At 47.2% G+C, this 22,852-nt stretch overlaps 1 protein-coding gene across 1 annotated transcript in view; it reads right to left on the bottom strand.

Annotated features, from left to right (window-relative positions):
* The window catches only part of DNAJB13 (DnaJ heat shock protein family (Hsp40) member B13), a 119,865-nt gene extending 110,717 nt beyond the window's left edge, over positions 1-9,148 (bottom strand). The window contains exon 1 of the mRNA XM_069640134.1: positions 8,660-9,148. Coding sequence (XP_069496235.1) covers positions 8,660-8,727 — 68 coding nt within the window. The 5' untranslated portion in view covers positions 8,728-9,148. The remainder of the gene's footprint in view (positions 1-8,659) is intronic.
* Between the last annotated feature and the right edge of the window lie 13,704 nt (positions 9,149-22,852).

Below are 22,852 nucleotides of genomic sequence, written 5' to 3'. Positions count from 1 at the left end.
CACCACCAGCCATTGATAGTGAATGTCCTCCTGGTAGTTTGGATGCAGTCGTAGATCAATTCACAGAATCCACACCCGCAAAAAATAAGAGCACGCGAAAGTTGAAGACATTGTTTTTTTCTCCCATCTCCGGACAAGGAACAGATGTTGCAATGGAAGAGAATGAAGTGGACGACAATGAAACACCATCAATATCACTCAGCATAGCGGAAGACGATATCAGAGATTGTACCTTTCATGCGAGTGACATGTCCTCAACGTTACAGGCCGAACCAGCTGGGATGCAGAGTGACAGTATAAGGAAAGAGGCCAAATTCATTGTATTCGATAGCTGTTTGATGGATATTATTATGATGATGAAATGTGGGCATTGGGTTGGTGGGGAAGTATGTGGGGAGCCATTGATTAATGTGACTCGTGCAATTCGAGGCACTAACCTTAAAATACATGCCACCTGTACACAATATCATCCGTTCGCATGGTCTGCACAACCCATGCTGGGGCAACTGCCAGCAGGCAATCTACTTTGTGCAGCGGCCGCACTTTTTAGTGGTTCAAGTTTTAAAAAGTTACAGTATTTCTTTCAGTTTGTGGGAATCCATTTCATTGCGAAAAGTCAGTTCTACAAATACCAAACCGATTATCTATTTCCAGCCATCAGCGAAGCTTGGAGAATGGAAAAAATGTCAATGGAAAGTACATTCGCGGGCAAACGCTTCAGGCTAGCCGGTGATGGACAATGCGACAGTCCAGGATTTTCAGCCAAGTACTGCACCTACCACTTTCAGGACATGGAAAGTAAGAAAATTGTGAGTTCGTTGGTCGTGCAGGTGTCACAAAGTACATCCTCAGTGGCCATGGAGAAAGTTGGCTTTGTAGCATCATTGCAAGAACTACAATCGCGGGGAATGGTGATCGACCTGATAGCCACGGACAGACACGTTTCAATTGCCAAGACAATGAGAGAACAGTACAAAAATATAAATCACCAATTTGACGTTTGGCATCTTGCAAAATCAATCAATAAAAAATTGTCGGCTGCAGGAAAAAAAAAAAGATATGCAAGGTATTTCACAGTGGTCCAAGTCAATCAGCAACCATCTTTGGTGGAGCTCAAAAACATGTGAAGGGTCGTTGGAAATTCTACTGGAAAAATGGCGGTCAGTAATGTTGCACTGTAGCAACGTACATCGATGGTCGACAAATGAGCATTTCCACAAATGTGAACATGGCCATTTGTCCACAGAGGAGGCACGGAAGAAGAAGTGGTTGATTCCTTCATCACCCACTCACAAGGCCATTGAAAAGATTGTATTTGATAAAACTATAACAAGAGATTTGAGGGGACTCACGGAATTCTGCCACACAGGAGATTTGGAGGTGTTCCACAATATGTGCCTAAAGTACAGGCCCAAAAGATTGCATTTTGGCATGGAAGGCATGATAAATCGGACTCTTCTAGCGGTCTTGGCACATAACCATAATGTTGGCCGTCAACAAAGTAGGACGACCGGAACTTTAGGGACGCTTCGCTACAATAAGGCCTTCACTAAAAGAAGTAAACAATGGGTGATCAAACCAGTGTTTGAGGATATGCAATATGAGTTTATTGAGAGACCATCGTAGATGTCCTCGATAGGCACATACATGGAGTGGTGAACGAACCTATGCAGGGGACAACTGCATTGCCACCCAACATTGCCTCTGTTCCATGTCCACCTAAAGCAGAGCTCATTGAGAAATACACATCACGGTTTAAATGATTGTAATTCGATTGTCTGTTCTCTCGAGTCTCCTCATGTTGCAGGCCCATTGCAATTAAACCAAACAGTAATATAAATCATTTTTACAAAAATTATAGAATGTTTCCGTATTACAAACACATGGCCGACCCATAGGGACAATAAAAAAAAAAGGCACGCAGACAAGATGCCCTTACACTAACTGGAGCTAACTAGAAATGTGTGCTCGCTCAAAGTGAAGGTCAGCTGCTTTGATGTTTTGCTCGGGTGGCGGAACGGCCCACGACCCAATATAAGGTTCTATTGTGATTTGACCTTGACAGGCCGGGACCATCCTGAAAGACTAAGAAAAGATAATGAATAAAATTTCAGAAACGAAACGATGAGCCACGTTCATTAGAAGAAGTAACGTCGGCAAAGAAGGAGTGGTGTTTCGGGTCTGCCCTACACAGAGACACAATGGAAAATGCAAATATAATGTAAGTAACTTTTGATGAGTTTATACCGCAATTTCATTACTATACAGTGGCTTTAAAGACGGGTTCAGTTGTACTTGTTCGTTCTATGTGGCATAGTGTTTTCTACCGCGCACTATCTGGAGGAGAAACATCTGCTTTTACTGAAGCACCTCAAAACCTTCCTCTTTGCTTCTGCTTTCTCTCTCCCTCTCCCCTGCTACAACTGGTCCACTGTCTGCGACCTCGGTCCTGGGCCCTTCCACTCTCCACCTGCACTGCCTCCCTGTCAACCCCTGCACTGGGGGACTGTCTCAGTATCCTACAGCCCCCCCTTCCCAGCACTTGTTCTGCACTTACCTTGCACTTGCCACCAGCTGGCCCTATTTATTTATTATTTTATGCTACTTACCTTGTACTCCACTCCCCCCCCCTCCATGCCTCGCCACGCCTTTAAACACTTGTGTACACCCAGTAGCGCTGTCCTCGCTATGAAATGAATAATTTTAATAAGGATCTGATGGTGAGACTAATTTCATTTTTTATGTTTTTAGGTACATCATTCACTACTGTCTGTGTCACGAGTACCAGACACCGGCGGACGGCTTCTACAGCCGCCAGTTGCTTCTCCGCGTGAACAACGTTACCACCCTGACCATTTTATGGGACGATCGCCAAGTACAAGTATGCCCTTACGCGGTACTAACGGTTAGATGCAACATACCTACCGTTGTGGTGGCCTAGTGCCTCGTTGTTGGAACAGCCATGCGATTATCAGTGCGACAGAAGAGCTTATTTTTATCGTAAACCAACACCCTGTGTACTGCACACGAACATCGCTTCCCTCAAGACGAACTAATTTGGATCGAGAACAAAGAAAAATGCAAATCGCTGAATATTCTCTAAACATTTGATGTCCAATAAACGTACTTTGCCAAATGTACAATCTTGCCGTTTGCTTTTAAACCACGGTTTCACATTCCGAATTGTGGTGCTGTATTGTGAGATGCTCTAAGACCCTGTGTACAGCAAAGGACCATCGCGTTCCTCAATACGAACTTTTTGGAACATGAGCAAATAAAAATGCAAATCGCTGAATATTCTCTAAACATTTGATGTCAAATAAATGTACTTTACCACATTTACAATCTTGCGGTTTGATTTCAAAGTACAGTTTCATATTCCGAATTGTGGTGCGCTGTGTTGTGAGCTGATCTGTGTTGATTTCCGGGGTCTGTGTGGAGTCGCGTAGAAGACGCCTGGGCGCGTTTGCCTACGCAGCTCAGTCACGTCACGGATAGAGGCGGGGAATATGAATGTTTTGATAAAGTCTGTTTCAGGGGCGGGGGATTTGATTTAGTGCCGCAAAGGCAGGTGAGCCAGGTCGATGCGGCGGAATGATAGGATTATCACAAAATGGAGGCTGATATCGAGTGCGATAATGGGCGAAAAGTCGGGTAAGGTCCATAGGAAAGTTTCCTACGATCTACCGATTTATGCTTACAAACACATGGCCGACCCGTAGGGACAATAAAAAAAAAGTCCCGGAACTATCCTTTAAGAATTTTTGACTGGGAACTAGGGTGCGCACCTGACCTACCTTTTTCATGCCTGAGATCAAGCCTAATCCCCCAAAACTGCTTGATCACGCCACCGTACTATGTCCAGTCCTTTCTTTGCCACATAGATGTTAATCATGGCCAACCTTCCTTTATATTCCATCACGGCTTAAAAGATCCCCTTTGTGACAATCCTAGACCCCTCATAACCTTCAGGGTCCTTGATGTTCAAACGTTTAAGTGGACTCCTCAGACCAGCCGCCTGTATTTTCTTCCACATGTCCTCTGTCAAGATCGAATAAGGTGAGCAACTATCCAACATCACCTTCAGCTGGAAAAACCATCACTTCTAATCTTGCAGCTGGGACACTTCATATGAGAATAGTCTTCTTTTGCCCCCTGCCAAACTACTACACAGTCATCATCCGATTTCTTGTTCTCCTCACCTTCCTGAACGCATGACACCTTCTCCTTACAGCACGTGACCGCAAAGTGACCATTGAGGCCACAATTGGATACACTTGTTTGATTAATGGAAGGGCACAACTTGGAACTGGCAAAGAGACCTGTTTGACCACACCTGTAGTATTTCCCTTTATCCAAATTGTCAAGGGGGTCCTGGCAGTCTCTCTTCCAGACATTAGTCCTGGTTACGAGAGACTTACCCAGAGTCTTTAGCTCACTATCTTTCACAGAGAAGAAATATCCCAAACATATCAGTCTTTGTCCTGCCCAGAGGCAGTCCAACACCAAAATACTAGGCAATTCTCCTCTGAACAAGAGTACTAACAGCATCCCCAGACACGTGTTTCAGTCTGGTTGGAGTTAGACGTGGACGTGGACCCCTTGCTCACTATTCTTAGAGAGGCACAGTTACTCCCTACTGATGAGGTCCAAGCAGACCGAAACATGTGTCTGGGGATGCTGTTGGTACTCTTGTTCAGAGGAGAATTGCCTAGCATTTCGGTGCTGGACTGCCCCAGGGCAGGACAAAGACTGATATGTTTGGGATATTTCTTCTCTGTGAAAGATAGTGAGCTAAAGACTCTGGGTAAGTCTCTTGTAACCAGGACTAATGTCTGGCAGAGAGACTCCCAGGACCCCCCTTGTCAATTTGCGTATTTCCCTTTATCGCCATCCAAGAATGCTAAGGCTTTTTTCCCTTTTCCCCTCTAGTATCAGTTTCTTTCTCGAGATCCTTCTTCTTCGCAGTGCCTTTCCTTTTCCTTTTGGTGACCAAATTCACTTGACCCTGCTCTTTACTTGTGTCTACTTTGCACGCTTCTGCCATGTCGCCTTTCTTCTTCTCCTTTATGGTGCAGGAACACAACTGCGTATGCTCCACTTTTTTGGCAATCACTATCGCTTCCTCCTGGGTCTGATTCCCACACATCCACAACCTCTCCTGAACCACTGTGTTATTGGTGTGTATGATAATCTGGTCCTTTATAAGTTCATCAGACCCCATCCTGACAGTGCATTCACACATACTTGCCAATGTCCTTGGGGCGCTTACATACTCCTCCAACGACCCGTCTTCTTGCTTTGGAGTATAAAAATGATATTGATCCATTGGTATAGTCGTCTTGGGCGCATAGCAGGTATCCTTCATCCTCTATCCTGCGTTGCCAAAATGAAGTGACCAACGTAGAGGCAAGAAACAAGTAAGTATGTTTATTTGTAAGCGGAAGCCCTGCAGCAGTTGGCACACCGCACACAAAGAAAGGCTGGTAGTTCTCTCACTCTTCCAACTGCTAATCCCCCCACATTCCACGTTCTCCATTCCAGGCTGGAATAGCCTCGAGCCTGGCTACGAGCCAGCCCCCACATCTTGCTACACCCTTCCCAACCAGAACAACACAGTTGCCTACTAGAACACCACCCCACTAGCAATCTGGACTGCATCAACGCACTTCAGGAGGGAGCTCAAGATGGTACTCTTCAGTCAACACCTAGGTGCCACTATACCTGCCTAACCTCTGGCTTTAGCCCGGAGACTCAGGGTTTTCATGCTCTTCTCCGGGGAAGAGCGAGGCGTCTCTGGGGTTTCCGCCGCAGACCTAGCGTTTCAATAACAAAACATCTGTAGGGATTTCCTGTTGATTTCTAGCTGGGGCTCGATTTACTGTGGAGATGGACAAAGAGCAGGTGGGCCGCGTTTCAAGAGATAGAAATCTGCAACATCCTGCGAGTAAAAGAAGCTGCCAAACACTGATTGTGCAGCATTCAGGATGGGGAAATGCCCTGTGATTATCGGTCCATTCACATGGAAAACTGATTCCAGTGACGGACAAAGCAAAGAGACCGAGACGAAACCCCATGATATGATATGATATTTGTAACGCGCCTATACACAAGTGTTTCAAGGCGCGACGAGGCAAGGAAGGGGGGACAGAGACAACGATCATACTAGGCCAAGTGACATTGAGATTGCGCAAGTACAGGGGAGGAGGGAGGGAAAAAATGCCATGGGAAATGGGAGGGTGAGGTGCTGTACATGGGATCAAAACAAGTACGGTCAGCAGGTGCAAGGGTGAGTGCAGATAGCAGATGTCCAAAAGTGCAGGTAGGGGGACTTTAGGGTTATAGATACAGACCCAAGAGCAAGGGTTGCCAGGAGGCAGTGCGGGTGTGCAACTGGGTAAGCAGGAACCTGGGCCCGAAATCAGAGGGTAGCCAGGTGACTGGTGCAGTATCAGACAGGAAATCAGCAGATGAGAGGAAGAGAGAAGGCAGAAGCAGAGGAAGGTCTTGAGGTGCTTTCGGAACCGGAGATGATTCTCCTCAAGGAGGGAGGCCCCAGCCAAAGAAAGAGCTCTACCACCAACTCGTTGCTTGGAGAAGCGACTGACCCTGATGGAGTTGGAGGTGGAGGAGTGAAGAGCTTGAGTAGGAAGGTATTTACGAAGAGAGAGTTGGAGGTATTGAGGGCCCAGGCCCCAGAGGCCTTGTGGACCATGTAGAGGGTCTTGAATTTAATCCTTGCAGTCACTGGGGGCCAATGCAGAAATGTCAGTGCTGGAGAGATACGATCCCTGGGCTTGAGGCCAAGGACAAGTCTCGCAGTCCTCTTCTGGATGAGTTGCAGAGGGTGGAGAGTAGAAGCAGGCAGATTTAAAAAGCAGATGTTGCAGTAGTCCAGCCTAGAGAGAACCAGAGCTCTATAGACAGTGAGCTTCTGGGGGAAGGAGAGGAAAGGAAGAATACCTCTGAGGAACTGCAGTTGGAAGTTTGACTTCTTAGAGACACCAGAGATGTGAGGAGAAAATGAGAGTGTGGAATCGAATATGACCCAGAGGTTCTTAACCTCACAGGTGGGAGCAGGAAAAGGGCCAAGGGAGGCTGGCCAGAGAGCAACAGGAAAGGAGGGTGCAGGTGTGCCGATGAGGAGAATCTATGTCTTACTGGCATTAAGGCAGAGATTGTTGATGGCACACCACTCCTGGATAGCAGACAGACAGAGATGAGAGAAGGAGAAGAGGTGGCAGAGGGGAGCCTGAAAACGAGCCGAGTGTCATCTGCATAGCACTGAAAGTTGGAGCAAAGAGCGGTAATGCGGTGGGTGAGAGGTGCCAGGAAGAGTGGTTAGGTCCCTGGGGAAACACCATAGGTAGAGAGTGAGATAGAGGAAAGGAAGGAGCCAGGTTGGACCTGGGAGGGTCGATCAGAGAGGAACGAGGTCAGCTAGGGCCTGATCGGTGATACCCAGGTTATCACGGAGATGATTGAGCAGGATGGCAGGCAGTTAACTAATCTATCCAGCTTGAACCACATAGAGTAAAAGGACTAAACGCACCAAAAAGAGGACATGCGCATTTAAATGAGAAGTGAAATGCTGCAAGTGCAGTGACAAACAGCGCATAGCCAATAAAAAAGTGTTAGTCATTTTACGTGCCAAATATGCAAATGTAAGTCACTTCAGGGAGACACAATTAAGATTCAGGAACCTATGGAGGCCTATTGCAGCTTCTAAAACGTGTGTAACAATCGCCAATTTCACATTATACCACTCTGTTTGCCCCAGCACAGTGATTCCAATATGTAAAAAACTACAGCTGGGACATAACAAAAAGGTAGTTATGTCTTGGAGAGCAAATGCCTGGCCCCCACCTTGGGAGACACCCACACATGGCTGCCTGTTTCAAAGAAATCAGTGCTATTCATCTGTCGCATCTGCTTGCAGCGTGTGTGTATAATTGTAATGGCGTTTTATGGCACAGTTTCATTTGGTGCAGTTTTGTGCACATAGCCGATCATACAATCAATATTGTTTAAGAAACTGAAAGAATGAATTTAGTGCAACATGGGCAAATAACTTTCTTTAGGGGAGGCAGCTGCGTGGTGCACAGATTATAATAGAAATGGGGTTTCTAATACTGCAAACGTGTTTCTATGGTAGCTACAACAACGGAGTGCACCCTTTTGACATGTGGGCGGAGTCTCGTGTGGCTATGGGACGGGCATACATCTCAGGGTTTTTGATTTTCGAACGTAGGCAGTTATGGGTGACGCCTGGCTATGCCCCATTTTTAGTTCCCAATCCCCCATAGCTAGAACATCTCGTCCAACATATTGTAACCTCCCTATTTACTTCATATGTCAAGATCAACAACATGTACAGCGCTCAGTTGCTTCCTGGCTAGGTTAGGGCTATATCAAAACCAAAGAAAAAATACTGGTGGAAATTCCAATTGACCAATTACTAAAGGTTGGTGCTGGCTCGAAATACTGTCATATGGGGTCTTGGATATAGAGTCTACTTCTGTAAGACGTTGAAAATCATAGCCTACGTTGTTTTGAAAACGGTTAATGCTGCCTGTGATACCAGTTAGTTCCAGAAGCACGTGTCGCCGCCAACTAACAGCACTTTTCAATGAACACAAATTAGGAATGGGCTACTTACGCTTTCTTAATGGCAGCATCGGTAGCATTTCTGTTGATTTCCAGCACGGCGTAATAATCTTGTCCCATGTCGGTAGTACCCGGGGTCTGGGTAAAAAGGTTTCGAATTGGAGGTTTGCGATGTGTTCTTAAGTGCTATGGTGGACGGATGAATGGGCGTGAGACGGGGCTAGGGAGCTTCCGCTAAGTAGAGAGGGCCTGATAGTTATGGTCTCTTGAACAAGTCTAAAAGTAAATAAAGTTTTTTTTTGGAGAGGACTAAGCAACGAGACAGGGACGTAAACTGAAGCGGTGGCTGGCGGGCGAGCAAGCAGAGGGGTGATTGTGCCACAAGTACCGTTCAGCAGAGCAACACTTTATGTGTAGCCCCGTTGCTAGGCACCGGGTACACTCTTTAGCAAGGAGCCCTTGTTGCCATGGATACGCGCGCTCAGTTGCTCGCCGGGAGTCGTAGTTTACGGCTCTTGCCCGAGGGAAAATATTAGAGACTGAAGAAGGACGACCAGTTACAATTGCACGTCGCTCGTGTCCGTGGTCACGCTGCAACGTCAGAGTAAGCGAAATCGCATTTTATTACGAAGACTTTAAACATGAACACGATATATACTATCTAAAGAAATCAGAGGTAACGTAACTGCAGAACGTGTGCTCCGTGTAATTGAAATATATGATTTGTCGAGATAGATGCGTTTTCATTGTGTAGATGACAACATTTGAAGTCAACGAGTAAGGCTAATAATAAAAGCCTGCAGCTCTCAACTTGAGTACATCATAGCGAATGGAAAAATGCTGCTTCGAAATGAAGACCTGCTGGCTACACGATCACATGAGTTGAACCTTCTTTTATCTTGTATAGTGTAGAGAGAATATGTCTACAATCGCCCAAATTAGCAATGTAAGCAAATGAGGCAGTCTCTGGGGGTTTGATCAGGTAGGGGGGCCATCTGGCGGCTATGAGTTCCCATGGCCAGGTTTCCAGGTGGGAGGTGTAATGAATTGGCCCTCCTGGAAGAGGTCCCCCATGGCCCTGTAGCCTAGGCGTTCCCACGCTAACTGGATGGACTTGTCCCATGTGGGTTTTGAATCAGGAAATTTCTACAAGGGGAGCCATCGGTAGTAGGGTTTTTCTGTGCCCGTGTGGCCGAGTAGTAAGCGCAATGCGCGCAATGTTGAGGCAACCGGGTCATACAGGCAGTCGTCTTTACCCGGGTCTAAAAGGATGACTTTAGAGAGCATCCTGGACTCATCCGATGATCATCGAACTACATTAGAAGTCATTCCCACATCATCAGACGTCATCAGGCTGTTAAAGTCATCAGCAAATGTCTCAGAATGGTGGGTGATGATTTGGGGATGAGCTTAGGATGACTTGCTGATGATGCCAACATCATCCCTATTTTAGAAAACTCTTTGTTCCTGATGATTTTAGGATGACTTGCCGATTACTTCAAGAGCATCACCTTGTTTGTCCCTGATGATTTGGGGATGATTCTGGGATGACTTGCCGATTACTTCAAGAGCATCACCTTGTTTGTCCCTGATGATTTGGGGAAGATTCTGGGATGACCTACTGATTACTTCAAGAGCATCGCTGTGAAACACGTTTGTTCTTGATGATTTGGGGATGGGTTACTGATTATTTCAGAGCATCACAGAGTTTGTAGGATGTTTGCGCACTAATACTGATTGTTATTCAGCTTTTGCTTAGTTGCACTTGTGCTAAATGATTGTCGAATGCTTTGCTAAGCACACCTTTTTGACTATGTTAGGCGAAAATGGAAGCCACATAGATAAACATAGCATGCACCCCTTGGGTGAGACTCCTTTGCCATCCCAGTCAAAAGCAGGCACCCAGCACCCTCAAAATCCCCAATGTGGCAAGGGTAAAGCTTGAGACTATGTTGGGCAAAAATGGTAGCCACAGGCCTAAACATAGCATGCACGCTCTGGGTAAGAATCCTTTGACATCCCAGTCAAAATCAGGCACACAGCACCCTCAAAATCCCCAATGTGGCAGGGGTAAAGCTTGAGACCAAGCCTATCACCCATCCATATAATTCAATGAGATCTCACCAGTCCAAAACAAAATCATCTGCTTTCACCGGCCTTGGGGCACTGAAAGGTTGAGAGGCATATGGCTTGGGTGGCGGAGTTGCTGTGGCAAGGTGGGTGGTGTGGGTCCTGCAGATCAATGTAGGGTGATGTTGGGAAGTACGGTTGGGTGATGGATTTACTGCAGACCTGCCTACATTTGAGACCTTGAGAAGAGCTTGAAAACCCAGAGGTTGGTGGGAGGGCGCACCCAGAGGTCCCAGAGGTTAGGCAGATCTGATTTTACTGGGATAGCTACTTGGGGCAATGGGGTCAGATGCTGCGGTGAGGTAGGGTGTTTGAGTTGTCAGATTTTGTCAGACTAGGGACAGCAAGATCAAAATGATTTTTCCATTATAAGACGCTTTAGGGAGGTGGTGAAATCAGGACTGGAGTCCAGTCTTGCAATTGAAGTACTTAACCACATATCTTCTCAGCTACAGTTTGTGGACATGTTTGGGTTTTGATGGAGATGACTTATAAAGTATGCAAATCACATGATAAACCAAGCTGACAAACATAACCTTTGTGATAATAAGGTCACCTACTTTTAGTCATTGTTTGACAGAGGCGTGCAGCTAGTTAATAAAGAAGATTTCATTTAACTGTGCTGCTCATAACAAAGGGTGTTTTGTCTTCTCCCCTTAATTGCAATGGTAAAACCGCAGAATCACTGTCAGGCCTATTTGCTGTGTCTGAACTGTTAAATGTATATTACGCACTTACTTGTCTCAAAATTTCAAGGGCTCTGAGCAACTTTTGTTTTTTCCCATGTTCCAACCCTCCTTGAGCGCTTTGAAACACTTTCCTATGTTTAGGCGCTATATAAATAAACAATACAATACAATACAATAGATGGCCAGCCAGAGGGAGCTGATACACTAAATCCCCACTGAAAAGCTACAAATCCTTCTTTGTCAATAAGGGGCTGATGTGAAGAAACCTGTGTTAAAGAACAACAAGGTAAATAGCCAGACATTTTGCAATTGGTGCTGGGGGTTCCAGGCATGACATTTTTTACTGGACATCTATGTGAGAAATCCAGTACAAAAAATACAATCCCTGTCCCCTGGGCTCAACAGTGCCTCAGAAGGAGAGCTGATTTTGGCAGGTCGGTAGGGGGATCGTGCAACAAAGGCATTTAGGTATCTTTTAAATGCCTTTGTTATACAACCCTCCTTCCCCCCCTCTATCTACCACTTGCCAAAATCAGCTCAACGGACCAAACAAACACACACACACACACATATTCATACAGCAATCACTCTATCATTCACACGAGCATTCATCACCATACACCCACTCATAACACAAGCATACACGCATCCATACAAATGTCTAAATAAAAAAAAATGAACATAAACATACCTTCTGCATTGGCCTGCACGTGGGTGCTAAAACACACTGCTCCAGGCTGTGCTGTCCGTATGTGCGAGGAGGCGCAGGAGCTCCCCTTGCACATACAGACATGCAGTGCCCCAGCCAGCATTTCCAATGAGCTATGCAATGCTGGTGAAGCAAAACGCCCCAGCTTTGCATGGCTCAGTGAGCAAGTGCAGCTGGGGAACTGAACTGTCAAAGGGAAATTTGTTTCCCTTTAACAGTTCAATCAGCCCAGGAGCACTCCCTCAGATGGAAAAAGCAGCTCAGGGAGTGCACACTGTTTCACTGGGCTGGCTCCTTAGCTCCTCCATAATGGGTGAGGGGGCCACTGGGTGGACGCCCCCTCGCCATTATGGATGAGCCGCTGACCATTGTTGCTGAATAAATATTCTTTAAATATCACAATTTACTTACATTTTAACACAAAGCACCCCCTTGGGTACTATTGAAACATTCTGTGACTAAAGGAATGAATATCCATTTACAACTGCGAGCTACTTTTTCATTGGGGCCTGAGACATTTTCATGCTTCAGCCCGACCATGTGAGCTGCCCCAGGCCATTTCTTCCAATCTAAAAAAAAATAATAAAAAAGGAGGTCAAACACAAAAAGGCACCACACTAAATTTCCATAAGAATTGCATATCAAGGTGCAGCCTTTATGGAAGCATCCCATAGAATAAATAGCATGAAGTTGCGGAGTGTCTCCAAAGGGGGTCTAGTTTGGGACAACATGCTGGAGGAGTACCACTGTAATTCTGATATTTTGAATTCAGATCTAGTTGCCTGCTGAGATTTATATAGTAGTGCAGGCAGTGGGCACGAACATTTCACGCCGTTTCCGGGTCCCGCCCACTTCTCCACCCGATTAGCTACCGGCGGCAGCCAATCAGGTGGAGAATATGACGGGACCTGTAAAGAAAGACAAAATTCCTGAGATTGCAGGGTCTTTTCCGGAGACCCGGAGAAATGCCTAAAATTCCAGAGTCTCCAGAAAAATTCCAGAGGTTAGGCAAGTATGCTCTGGACGGGAGCCAGCAACAATGGCGATCAAGAATGGATGCCAGACTGGGATTGAAAAACCAATGCTAGAATCAGGTAAGGAGGTGGTGCACACGGTAGGTTTATTTACTTAAGAGCGAGGAGTTTGCTGTGCATGTTCATAATCTGCAGGCCCCTTCTCTTTCATTCCTTGCTCACGCCGCAATTTCCTCCTTTCAGGATCGAGCTTAGTATGCTTTTCTGGGAATCCACCTCCCCCCCTTCGTGTCACGTGTCATAGGGTGCAGGTAGGGGATTGTGGATGAGAATGAAATGAGGTGGCGGTTGAAGATGGAGGGGTGCAGTATGCAACAAAGCTAACGTCAGGTTGCAAGCGGGGTTCTAAATACACTTGAATGAACAATGCATCAGGGACGCTGATGCAAAATGATTGGAAAACTGTGATATGGTGTGCTGAAGAGAATGCAAGTGGGCTTGATTTGTAAGAATATCTTGCCTGAATAGGCATGGTCTGCCGGGATCACCTAGCTCTAGTATCCACCTAATAAAACACTCCTTTTTGCTTTAGCTATAAAAATTCCATGTCACATTGAGAAAAATGTCCAAACTGGATGCGCAATGTAGGCCAGCCTGGACATGTGATAACACTTATCATCAGGCGTGGCTGAAGAGGTATTGGGCCTATTTCATCATTATGGTTGGGGGACCCCTTGCTTACAGTGGAAAACAGTCTCGGGCACCTGTGGGGTACGTACATTATAATGGAGAGAAATAAATACAGCCAGGGGTTAATAGCCACTGATTTTCACCAGATGGACAGCCAGAGGGAGCTGAAACACTAAATCCGCACTGAACAGCTACAAATCCTGCTTTGTTAGGAAGTAGCTGATGGGGAGAAACCTGTGTTAAAGGGTAACAAGCTAATAATAACACTTTTGTATACCCCAAGAGAAGTGACGGACAGAAGGGTTCCAGCAAACGCTGCTTGTAAGGCAAACGCTGAGAAGCATACATTTATAGCCCCAGAATCAAAGTAATATAGAAAGGAATATCTTTCTAGGAATAGAAGGGAAGGACCAAAAGCCAATGATGTGAAAATTCTAATTGCAGAAAAAATAAAACTGCATTTTAAATAAAGAAAAAAAATTATTGTAACGTGTGTGTTTTCTCTATGTTTATGCTATTGTACTCTGTTCTTACTTTTGAGACCTATCCACAGCTTTTGCAGTGTGCGCTTTCTTTTTTTGGGTTATTTGGATGGGAGGTAGCTTGTTTTGGGCTTTTTTTTTCAGAAGGTCGTGCAGCTTGTTTTTTTTCCCATTCCATCCTGCAACACTGGACACGAACCAGAGCAACCAGAGACCCAGTGACAGTGAGAGCCGAGGCACGATGTTTCTATTGTCCGTTTCTCGAATGGGAAACCAGACACTAACGGAAGATGCGAGGAGTTGAACTCGCATGCGCTTACAGACACGCAGAGGAGGCGGACCCAGGCAGGGCGGAGCGGTGACTGGGAGGAGGGTGCTGGGCTCGAGGAGGTGGAGCGGATTCTCGAGGCGGATGCAAGGAGTGAGTGTGCTTGGAGGAGGCGGTAAGACTGGGTAAGGGGAAAGGGAAGGTTGGAAAGAAGGGAGGGGTGGAGGAGGAGGCGAAGAGGGAGAGAACGCCGACTGTGAAGTCTACACCTGTGGAGGGGGGGGGGGAGAGGAAAGGGAAGAGCGCCATTGTAGCAACTCTCCACGGAGAGATAATGGAGGGGGGCTGGACCGGGGCCAATCTGGAACGGTGTCTCAGGAAAAGCGCGTTTTGAAAGGGCTGGAAGCCTCAGCGAGCGGTGGGTCTGGGGAGGAGACGATGCAGGGTGACAGTGTGTGGAAGGTGGTGTTGAAGCCTGAGAGTCGAGAGAAGACGTTTCTGGGGGTGAATCCGTTGGAAATTGCTAGATGGGTGAAGGCGGCTGTGGGAGATGTTACTCGGGTGCTAGTGGTGGCTGGGGGCCGGTTGTTGGTGGAGGGGACGGATGCTGGTAGCAAGGCTAAGATTCTGGAGGTGGGTTGTCTGGGTAGACATGCGGTGCGAGTGTTTGATCAAAGTGGTGTGTTGTGTAAGGGGGTGTTGTATGGTGTGCCGGTGTCCATGAATATGTCTGAGGTGGAGGAGCAGCTGGCGGATGTGGGGGTAGTGGAGGCGTGGAGGCTGGGGAGGAGAGATGCACAAGGGGATGTGGTGTCAACGACTGTGGCAGTGAGGTTTGCCAGAACGGAGTGTCCGGAGGTGGTGGAGATGGGTTATCAGAGGTTCCGTGTGAAAGGTTATGTAGCGATGCCATTTAGGTGTTATATGTGTCAGCAGTTTGGACATGTGACGAGAGTGTGCAGGAATGAGAGGCATTGTGGGAGGTGTGGAGGAGATCATGATATTAAGGAATGCAACGTGGAGACCCTGGAGAAGTGTGTGAATTGTGAGGGGGCACTCTACTGCGTTTAGGGGGTGTGAGAGCCATAGGGTGGCAAAAGAGGTGGTGCAGGTGAGGGCGGCAGAAGGTTTGTTTTATGCGGAGGCAGTGGCAAAGGTGAAACCGGTACGAGTAGTGAATGAGGTGTGTGGGAGAGAGCCAGTGGTGGATGAGGCTGTGGGAAGGAAGAGAGTGGTGGGAGAGGTGAAAGGCGTGGAAATGATTGTTGTCCCGAAAACGGAGTTTATGTGCTTTATAGTGAGTGTGCTGGAGCTGGTTCAGGGGAATTTGTCAGTCAGTGTGTCGGATCTTACGAAAGGAGTGGTGGAAGCAGGGAGGAGGTTTTTGAATGTTGTGGATGTGTTGGAAAAGGATGTGTTCAGGATGGTTACTAAAGTGCGGAAGCAGAGTGGGGTATCGGCCTGAGGAGTTTGCAGTGGAACGCAAGGAGTTTGTTGAGGAATGGGCAGGAGTTGAAAGCGGCGCTGTGTGGGTAATTGAATATTGATGTGGTTTGTATTCAGGAGACATGGTTAAGGGGTGATCTGAGGTTTGTGATTCCGGGTTTTGAGTTGTTTCGTAAGGATAGGTTGGAGGTGAGAGGGGGGTGTGGCTCTGGCAGTTCGGAAGGGGTTGGTTGTAAGAGAGATTGTGGTGGATGGAGCAGTGGAGGCTATCAGGGCGGGGATTCGTAGGGGGATCGGAAGTCTTGGTGTTAAATTATTATAATCCGTGCGAGGTGGTGGAGGTGGATGTGCTGTCTGGAGTGATAAGGGGGCATGTGGGACCTTGTGTTTTGTGTGGTGATTTTGACAGTGCCAACACGTTGTGGGGTAGTGATCGGACAGATGCGAATGGGGAACTATTGGAGGACATGGCGGATGAATTGTGTCTGTTTTTGCTGAATGATGGTTCGGGTAAGCGGTTGGATGTGAGGACTGGGAAGTTGTCGTGTTTGGATTTGACCTGTGTGTCTGCTGCGATTGCGGGAGAATGTGATTGGGAGGCGCGTGAGGATGGGGATATGAGGAGTGACCATTCTGGTATTTTGGTGACTGTGAGGGGTGAGGTAGGGATCAGGCCACAGATGTCTGGGAGCCGGTTGAACTTTAGGAAGGCTGATTGGGAGTTGTATAAGAGATTGTGTCAGGAATTGATTGTTCCTCGGGATAGGGATGGGGGGTGGATGAATGGAATGAGCATTTGGTGCAGGGAATGAAAGCGGCGTTGTGGCGGCAGTTCCGGAGGTTGAGAAGGGGAAGGGTGGGAAGGTTGAGGTTCCTTGGTGGTCGGTGGAATGTTCACGGGCTGTGGCAGGGCGTAAGAAGGCGAGGGCCAGGGCGGTGAGAACGGTGGCATACAAGAAGGCGAAGGCGGTGGTGCAGAGGGTGATTAGGGAAAGAAAGCGCGGATATTGGAGGGGCTATTGTGGGTCTCTGGGGAGTAATTCTGGCGTGGGTGAGGTTTGGAAGCAGTTCAAGCGGATGTCCGGGTTGATGAGGCCGCAGGGTGGTATGTCTGTGTTGTTGAAAGGGGTGGAGGTGGTCAGTGAAGATAGGGAGAAGGCGAATTTGTTGGGGGAGCATTTTGCGGGAGTGCACAGTTCAGGGAACTTCCCAGAGGCGGTGAGACTAAGTATGGGAGTGGTTGAGGAGGAGATGCGGGAGTTGTTGGCGAATGTTGGGCCTTGGGAAGAGCAGTATGAGGTTCCGTTTTCTATGGTGGAGTTGGATGGGGCGATTCGGAAGGGGAAGTGGTCTAGTCCACGGGTGGATGGGGTCATGTATGTATTTTTGGAGAAGTTGTCAGTGGAATGTAAGTTGGAGGTGTTAGCATTGTTCAATGAGATCTGGAAGAGTGGAGTTTTACCGAGGTTGTGGAAGAGAGCGATTGTGGTGGCGATTTTGAAGAGTGGCAAGGTCTCGACGGAGTTTAAGTCGTATAGACCGATTGCGCTGACTGTTGTGTTGTGTAAAGTTATGGAACGGATGGTAGTTGAGCGTTTGGGGTTTTATTTGGAGTCGAATAGGTGTTTGAGTGATTTTCAGAGTGGGTTCAGGAAGAATCGGTCGGTGGCAGATCCGTTAGTTAGGTTGGTGACTGGAGTGGAGGAGGCGTTGTGTGATGGGGAGATGGTGGGGTCATTCTTTTTGGATTTGGAGAAGGCGTATGATATGGTGTGGAAGAATGGGTTGCTGGTGAGACTGTTGGAGATGGGTGTGAAGGGGAGGATGTTTCGGTGGATTAAGGTGTTTTTGGCTGACAGGACCTTTCAGGTGAGAGTGAGTGGGGTGATGTCTGAGGTTTGGAAGATGGAGAATGGGACGCCGCAGGGGAGTGTGATTAGTGCAATGCTGTTTAATGTGATGGTGGATGGGTTGATTCGAGCTTTGGCGGGTTTCAGGTGTCAGGTGGATTTCTTCACAGATGATGGTGTGGTATGGGTAAGAGGGCAGAGTTTGTTGTTGGCGCAGAATCGGCTGCAAGCTGCGATAGTGCGTATGGAGGAGTGGTGTGGGAAATGGGGCTTTTTGGTGTCTGGATAAAAGTGTAAGTATGGTTTTCTCAAGGAGAAGAGTGCAGCAAGGGTTGCACTTAGTTTTGAAAGGTGAGAGGGTGAAAAGCGTGGAAGAGTTTCGGTACTTGGGGCTGATCTTGGATAGGAAGTTAAACTGGAATTTGCAGGTGAATGGTATGGTGGAGAAGTGTAAACGTAGGTTGAATTTGCTGCGGGCGGTGACTGGGAAAGAGTGGGGTGCGCAGCAGAAGTGTCTACGAATGTTGTATAAGGGGTTGATTCTGAGTGTGATGGATTTTGGATGCCAGGTATCAGTGGGTTTCACGGCGAGTCAGAAGTTGCGGTTGGATAGGGTACAGGCGAGGGCATTGAGGGTGTGTTCGGGTGTGATGAGGTCCTCTCTAGTGAATGCGGTTCAGGTGCTTGTGGGGGAGATGCCGTTGGGGTTGAGGAGGGATGCGTTGAATATGAGATGGTGGGTGAAGTGCAGTGCGAAGAGTGTGGCTCATCCGGTGCGTGAATGTTTGAAGTATAATTGGAGGTTTGATTATTATAGGGACCGGTGGAAGAGGAAGGGGGGCACTTTTGGGTTTCACATGTGGGAGAAGGGAGTGCAGTGGGGTGTGGGCGATTTGATGACTGTGACGGGTACGGATTTGGAGAGATGGCCGAGGTGGATGATGGGGTCTCCAAAGGTGTGTTTGGGGTTGGCGAATGTGGTGTTGAAGAAGAGAGGATTGCGGAGCAAGATCAAAGCTTTGGGTCAGGCGTATGTGGCAGGAAAGGAAGGATGCAAGGTGTTCACGGATGGTTCGAAAGACCCTGTGTCTGGGAGAGTGGGTATGGCGTATTATCTGGAAAGCACTGGGGAGTATAAAGTGGGACGATTAACGAATGATGTGTCGATCTGTACGGCTGAGTTGGTGGCGATTGCATTGGCGATTGATAGGGTGTGCGAGTTGGGGTTAGAGAAGGTGGTGATGTATTCAGATTCATTGAGTGGGTTGCAGGCGATTGTGGCAGGGGATGGCGACAGGAAGGATGTGATTTCGGACATCAGGAGGAAGATTGATCGGTGTGTGCGTGGGGGAATGGATTTGGAGTTGGCGTGGGTCCCCAGTCACAGTGGCATTTTGGGTAATGAGTTGGTGGATCTGGCGGCGGGTGAGGGTATGAGAAGGGGAGCGGTTGATGTGAGGCTGCCTTTGAGTGTGGATGAGGTGAAGGCTGTGGTGGTGAGACGGGTCATGGATGAGTGGCAGGAGAGGTGGGTGAGTGGGGTGAAGGGCAGGTGGATGTTTGGTGTTCGTGGGAAAGTGTCGGTGAAGGTGGATGCGGGGAGTCTGGAATGGAGGAGGGGGGAGGAGGTCATGCTGAATCGATAAAGGATAGGGCATGTGGGGCTGAATGACTGTCTGTATCGAGTGGGGAAGCGTGAGACGAGGGATTGTGCAGTGTGTGGGGTGCCTGAGACTGTGGGACATTTTCTGCTAGATGTGAGAGACATGTTGAGGAGATAGAATTGATGAGGGTTCGGTTATCTGCGCTGGGTGTGGCTGAGCTGAGTGGGAAGGCTTTGCTGGGAGGTGACGGGGTGAGAGGCAGGAGGAGGAACAGTGTGATGTTGGATTTTGTGAGGCAGACAAGGCGGTGGGAGGAGTTGTGAGTTTATGTGAGACAAGTATTGATTGGTGGGTCTGGTGCACATCATCCTTTAGGATGGGGAAGCACCTGCATGGGTCCGCCCACACACCCGATAATTAAGAAGAAGAAGATGAAGAAGAACCAGAGCAACAATGGCGGTCAAGCATCGAGGCCGGGTCGGGATCGTAAAACCAACGCCAGAATCAGGTAAGTAGGTGGGGCACACGCTGTGTTTATTTATTTAAGAGTGCATGTTGGTAATCTGCAGAAGCTTTCCCTGCTCGGGCCGCAATTTCGTAACTTTCGCTAGGGGTATGGGATTGTGACCCCTCCCCCAGCAGCACATTCTTTCATAGCCCATCTGCCGACCTCTCCCCGAGGCAAAGGTCACTCCATAATCCGCCCCTGGGGTCTGTAGAGCGAGGGCTCGTGTGTGTGCGCGCGCGCCTTGCATGGGAATAACATCCAGCTCCAAGCACCAAAGTGGGGTACTTTCCAAAAAAACCAAGGCTGAGAATTAGCCCGAAGGAAGCCAGCCTGCAGCTTTAGCTTTCTTTCATTAAGAACCATCTGAATATATTTGAAATAAAGACATATTATTTTCATGGTTACGTTAAGTTGCTATGTGACAACTAACACCATTCTTTCATTTCCATCATTGCTCAAAAATATGCAAACGTACAGAGCTCTTCTGTGTCTCAGGTCACAGGAGGTGTATGCTGTGCAGTCCTGGTGGCGTACTGTGCCCATGACACATTCCTTGATCTGAAAAGGTAGCAGACTGGAAGCATGTAAGGTGTCAGAATTCATTGAGTGGACGACCCATCTGTCGGGACATGCCTCGTGAAAACTCAAACAAATGCACCCACGATGCCGTTTAATCTATGTACAAGGAAGTATACAGTGCGGTGAAGCAAAAATAATAGTTCATGCAACTAGACAAAGGCTGCATTAGTTATTTGCTTGGGTGAGAGGTCAGCAGGCAGTGCTCGCCGGCATGCCATGGTTTGTAGAAACGCCTATGTCAACGAGAGGTCATAAAACCATGCTCCAGCCCTGGGCTTATTGCTTTTACCTTAGTTTTACATTGCTCATTTTTATCTAATTAACGTGACCCAACTTCATTTCCCAGAATACACATGTTGCAGAAAGAAAAAATCAGACTGCTTCGTGGTGTAACTCAAAGAGTCACCAGTTACCCTTAGTTCTACAGATCTGAAGTGTTCACAGTGGATGCAAAGTTACCCCGCAAAATATAAATGTGCTTTTCAAATGTACATCCGACAACCAACACAGTGCCCCTTAAACACGGGAATCCTAAACCATCTACTGGAGTCGAAAAACTCAATGGGGGCGATTAACATCGTTTTTACCAGGGTTGTCACTCCAGAAAAAGTAATGTTTTACATGTGTATGTACATTACACCAGAGTCACAAACGCAGATCTCAAGTCCCCTCTACCATGCCTGAGGCCACAGTCCTGTGTTTTCCTTTGAAGTCTGGGATTTGTAGTTTTGTGTATCCCATTTTAAATGTAGGAATAAAAGTCCCAGACCTCCAAAAAAAATAGGAGTGAAGGACTGTTCTCATGAATGGCACAGGAAACTAAAGTCCTGAGTAGGAGTGCTGAACGGCCATCCATTCCAACCATGGGCCAGATTACAAAAACTTTTCACTGGTACAAGTGCAATGTTGCACGGTATTAGCACTAGGGCAAAGTTTGTCATATTGCAAAAAACATTGGGGCCATATCAGAAAGTGACAAGTGCTATTTGGCATGGTTCAAATTGCCCTAACGCAAAAAACATACTTTCAATGCATTTTCTTTAACCAGGACAGCATTTGTCCTAGTGCTAATAGGGATTGGCAGGGCACACTTTTCTAATACTGTAAAATAAAGCACTTGCACTGGTGAAAAGTTTATGTAATCTGGCAGATGTTAATTTTAATGTTTGGGAAAATCCAGTAGGAATCCACTTTCAATCCAGATTTTTTTGGTAGGGCATGTAGTAGGCATGCTGTTGCCAGTTTCAGGAAAAAGAATGATGGTAAAATGATGGCCACACAGTTGCTAACTCCCATCCCTTTTAAATCCACGCCACTTTCCCATCTTCTATTGTGAGGTCATGTGCTGCTGGCGTTTTGGACTCAGGCTGCCTCTTTCGCTGACCTTTCACCTTGTGTCTTTGCGTCATCACCTCACTGCTTTTGTGTGGATGTTCTGTGTTGGCTAATGTTGTGTTGCCTAATGCTGAAAAAATTCTGAGGCGTGGGGAAGGCTTTAACGAACTCTGGGCAACCCCTTGCACTGGGGTCTGTATCTTTACCCATACAGCCGCAACCCCCTTTTCTTCCTGCACTTATCTGACCTACTCTGTCTGCTGCCTTAAACTCAGCACTTTCCACTTGCTGGCTGCATTACCACTTTTGCTTTTATTTATTTAATATTATTTATTCTGTTCTCCTTTGCTCTGCACTTTCCACTTCTCCCCCTTCCTTGCACTTTTCCCCTCCCCCTCTCCGATACACTTGCGCGTTCCCAATGTCACTGGGCCTAGTAAGATAGTTGTCTTGTTCTCCCCAGTTCCCCTCCCTTGCCTTGGTGTGCTCTGAAACACTTGTGTATGAGCATGATAGAAATAAATTCAAAGCTTAGCGTACAGTGAAAACCAAACTGAAGCTGTCAACAGCACACCACTTTCTCACTTTCCTATTCCCTCTTCCCCCGTCTAACCCATTCCTGCCTTCTTGTTTGCAGATCCCCCATAGCACCTGGCGACCAATTCGTTGGTGACGGTCAGTGATACAAATACCTTTTATTAACATAAATAAATCTCCATGTAAAATGTGGTTGCATGGGTTGCAAACACATTTCTTTTATCCCTGTCAGAGCCTCTCGTATGCAAAAGGCAACATTTAATAATAAAGTGCTTTAAATCACTAATCCAATGTTTTCAACATGAACAACAACGAGCTGGAAGTTTGTGACATAGAAGCTGCATATCTATCTTTGTTTATTGCACAACTTCTTGCATGTCTTAATCACTGAAAATAAAGTGGGGTTAAAGAGTTTTTTTCAGGTTGACATATTGCTTTCTGGGA

The sequence above is a fragment of the Ambystoma mexicanum genome, chromosome 7q, assembly GCF_040938575.1.
Source record: "Ambystoma mexicanum isolate Mex_15411 chromosome 7q, UKY_AmexF1_1, whole genome shotgun sequence".
In the NCBI taxonomy this organism is placed as follows: Eukaryota; Metazoa; Chordata; class Amphibia; order Caudata; family Ambystomatidae; genus Ambystoma; species Ambystoma mexicanum.
This window is presented reverse-complemented; position numbering and strand designations above follow the sequence as displayed.